The 3,741-nt window shown below is 47.3% G+C and overlaps 1 protein-coding gene across 1 annotated transcript; it reads left to right on the plus strand.

Moving 5' to 3' along the window:
- Window positions 1-2,990: 2,990 nt before the first annotated feature.
- On the plus strand, window positions 2,991-3,541 carry LOC110256733 (FAH domain containing oxaloacetate decarboxylase 1). Its single transcript, XM_021073219.2, is given in 4 exon segments — window positions 2,991-3,081; window positions 3,084-3,261; window positions 3,263-3,363; window positions 3,366-3,541. Coding segments are annotated over 4 exon segments (546 nt in total).
- The last annotated feature ends 200 nt before the right edge of the window (window positions 3,542-3,741 follow it).

Here is a 3,741-nt window from a genome sequence, read left to right on the forward strand (position 1 = left end):
GCTGGGTGAATGAACTGATGCTTAGGGTTGTTACCATGGAGAAGTAACAACTGTCAGTATTGCATAAGTGCTCACACTGTGTAAGCAACCAGAGAAGTACGTTAGGTGCCTTATTTGCATCTAGACCCTCCAAAACCACAGCTAGCATTTATCAGGTGCTTACTATGCATCAAATTGTGCTCAGGTTTTATAGCATCTCATTTGATCTTCATACCCTCTTAGGTGGCATAGTTACCTAGTGAGGATGCAAGTGAGTGACTCCAATCAGCTCTCTTCAATGTCCAAGCTAGTTTTATTGGATGATGTACCTGAAAAAAGTCTTTGGGATAAGTCTGAGTAGCTTTAGGCCTGTCTGGATCCAGGTGCAAATGATATTATTGGACCTCTCTCTCCGAATACTGCTTTGCTTTCCTCTGTATTGACCTTGTTCTCAGTAGAAACTCTCTATGGGGTGCATGGCCACCAGTGGCTCTGGCTTCTATCGTCCCAGCCTGAAGACCCAGGTAGAAAGAAAGTGCTTTTGTTCAGTGGCTCCAGCATTCACTCTGAGTGGATTACCTTTGGTTGCATGTTCCAAGGGTAGCTCACAAACTTGAACCAGGAAGGTAGGTGACATTGAGTGGCTGGAGCTGGGTCATGTGTGGGCCCCAGGGGGTAGTGGGGGTAGAAGTAAGATTCATCCCATCCATAGCATATGGACTAAATGTGGCAATTGATGGTATTCACCCCCCAAATTGGACCCTTTAATACAAAGAAGACAAAATATCAGGCATCTACCTCAGTTCTATTATTGGGTCTGCTTCACAGATGAAGAGACTGGGGCTCAGTGAATTGGTGTTATTTGGTCTAAGATCTCCCCATTGGGAAGTGCCAGAGCTGGAATTTGAACCCTCACCCCATTTCCCTTCCATTATTTGGCATATTTGGGGCCTGACCAAATATATTACAGTCCCCATCTCAGGATCACCTCCTGTGCCTTTCTGCTGGCTTGGATTCCTGCAGATTACTGGTGAGCAATTGGGCTCAGTTGTCAAATAAGAAGGAACCCAGTGACACAGGCAGGGGCTGAGAAAAGAGCTCTGCTGTGTGCTGTGAATCTGATTACTGTACATGGTGTATCTGCCCCAAAGAACTGTGGCACAGCCGGTAGGCACAGCGTGAGTTCCTTAGGAAGCAGGGAAGGTGCATGAACTTGACACTCCAAGATATCCCTAGGGAGCCCTGCTGAGCTCTGTTCTCAGGTGCAAAGGAAAGATGAGGCAGGTGGGTTGATTCCACTGTCCTCATGATTGGAGTTGGCAACTTTCTGCAGTTAAACCAAGACCAGTTGCTCCAGACACTGAGTGGTCACCAGGAAGGAGATCTGTGTCCCAGGCCATCCTTCCACAATTTACAGGGTTGTATCTGCAAGTGCTGGACAGAAACTTCTGGTTGCACAGAAGAGGATTTCAGGTGGGTGTACGCAGACGTAGCATGAAATGACAAGGACCACCTGGTGAGAAGTGTATTCCCTTCTCAGTTTTCTATCAGTCCTTCTGATCAGCATCTCCCCAAGACTATTCCCTTGATGTAGACACATCCCAGTACCCAATCACCACTGTCTCATTTTCTTTCTCACACTAGCAGGATGGGCTTCAAGTGCAGAGCCTTTGACAGGCAATAGCATCCAGCTGAAATGGCACTGACTTCAGCTTTTATTGTATTTATCTCTATGATTTTCTTCCATTATGGCATGTGGTACTGGTGTTCTACTTATGGTAGACATACATTTTTGTATACAAAACAGTAAATTTTATGGAGTTCCCATCTTGGCTCAGTGGTTAACGAATCCGACTAGGAACCATGAGGTTGTGGGGTTTGATCCCTGGCCTTGCTCAGTGGGTTAAGGATCCAGCGTTGCCGTGAGCTGTGGTGTAGGCTGCAGAAGCGGCTCAGATCCCGAGTTGCTGTGGCTGTGGTGTAGGCCATTGGCCACAGCTCCGATTCAACCCCTAGCCTGGGAACCTCCATATGCCACGGGAGCGGCCCAAGAAATGGCAAAAAGACAAAACAAACAAACAAACAAAAAGACCAGTAAATTTTAGTAAAAGAAGGTGAGTAGGTTGAAAGATAATATTCTTCATTGCATGTATCTTATATGTATCAGTCAGGGTTCAACCAAATAAACAGAGGTAGTAGGACATATGTATTAAAGGAATTATTGCAAGGGGCTCACGTAGTTGTGGGTCTGGCTAGATGAGTTTGAAGTCCATAGGTGGGTGGTCACTGAGGACAGGCTGGACTGAACTTGCTTCCACAGGTGGAATTCCTTCTGCTTCTTGGAACCCTCAGTCTCATTCTTAAGGTTTCAACTGCTTGATTCAGATATCCCAGATCATCTGGGATAAACTCCCTTACTTAAAGTCAACTGACTATGGACTTCAATTACACCTGCAGATGCTTTCACTGAAACACCTAGATGATGTTTTTATTGAGTAACTGTGGACTGTTATCTAGCCAGGTTACCGCAGGGGTATCCCGCTAGATAGCGGCACACGTGACAGCCTAGTTGAGGTTGTGAAAGAGCTAAGTGAATGATGGGCAGGTGTTACCTGAACCAGGGATGTGGGGCAAATGGCTAGGATATTAAGTCCTGATGAGGGAGCTGAGAGTTCAAGCCGGAAGTGAGACTCTCTATGAATGGGGATGGATATTTTAGCCACCTGAGTATTGGCAGTAGGGGGAAGATGGAGCAGGGAGAGCAGAATACAGCAGCCTGCCTTGTCTGCTGTTTTCTCTTAGGTATGTTTTCTAAGGGACGAGCTTCTGTTTGCCTTTATTTTCCTAATTTCAACTACTCAGCTTAATATAGGTAAATTTATTCTTAGAAAAAGTCTGTAGGCCTCAGGCCCAGATGCTGTGTGGACCTGTGGGTGACCTGAGACGCCAGGGGGCCCTAAGGCAGCCACCGGAGACTCCCAAGAGGACGAGTTTGTGTGACTCTGGGGGCCATGAGCAGGAGCGTGGCTACCACCAGGCCATTGTCCTGCTTCTGGGAGTTGGGGAAGAGCATCGTGTGTGTGAGCAAGAATCTCAAGGACCACTCAGGGAGATGCGGAGCCCAGTGCTGAGTGAGCCAGAGCTCTTCTCAAAGCCTGCACTGCGTAGGCTTGGCTATGCCCTATGTCTGGACATGACCGCCAGATATGTGTAGGACAATTTCAAGAAGAAGGGGCTTCCCTGGACTCTGACCAAGAGCTCCATGGCCTCCTGCCCCATCAGTGTTCCTGCCCAAAGAGAAGATCTTTGACCCTCATAACCTACAACACTGGTTCAAGGTCAGTGGGGAACTCCGACAGGAGGGTGAGACATCCTCCATGATTTTCCCATCCCCTGTGTCATCAGCTATGTTTCTAAGATAATGACCTTGGCGGAAGGAAATATCATCTTGACTGGGACACCAAAGAGAGAGGGACTCATTGAAGAAAATGATGCAGTCCAGGCATCATTTGACATATAGGGAGTTGTCAATATGAGATTTAAGGTAGAAAAGCCAGAATAGTGAGTCTATGCTAAGCATCCTAACTTCTTTTTTGTCTTTTTAGGGTCACATCCAAGGCATATGGAGGTTCACAGGCTAGGGGATGAATCAGAGCTGAAGCCGCCGGCCTACACCAGAGCCAAAGCAATGAGGGATCCGAGCTGTGTCTGCGACCTACACCACAGCTCACAGCAACGCTGGATCCTTAACTCACTGAGTGA

The sequence above is a fragment of the Sus scrofa genome, chromosome 14 (genome assembly GCF_054392235.1).
Source record: "Sus scrofa isolate SSC_HxYL_T2T_F1_AM1 chromosome 14, Sscrofa_HxYL_maternal_Yorkshire_Landrace_v2.0, whole genome shotgun sequence".
NCBI lineage: Eukaryota > Metazoa > Chordata > Mammalia > Artiodactyla > Suidae > Sus > Sus scrofa.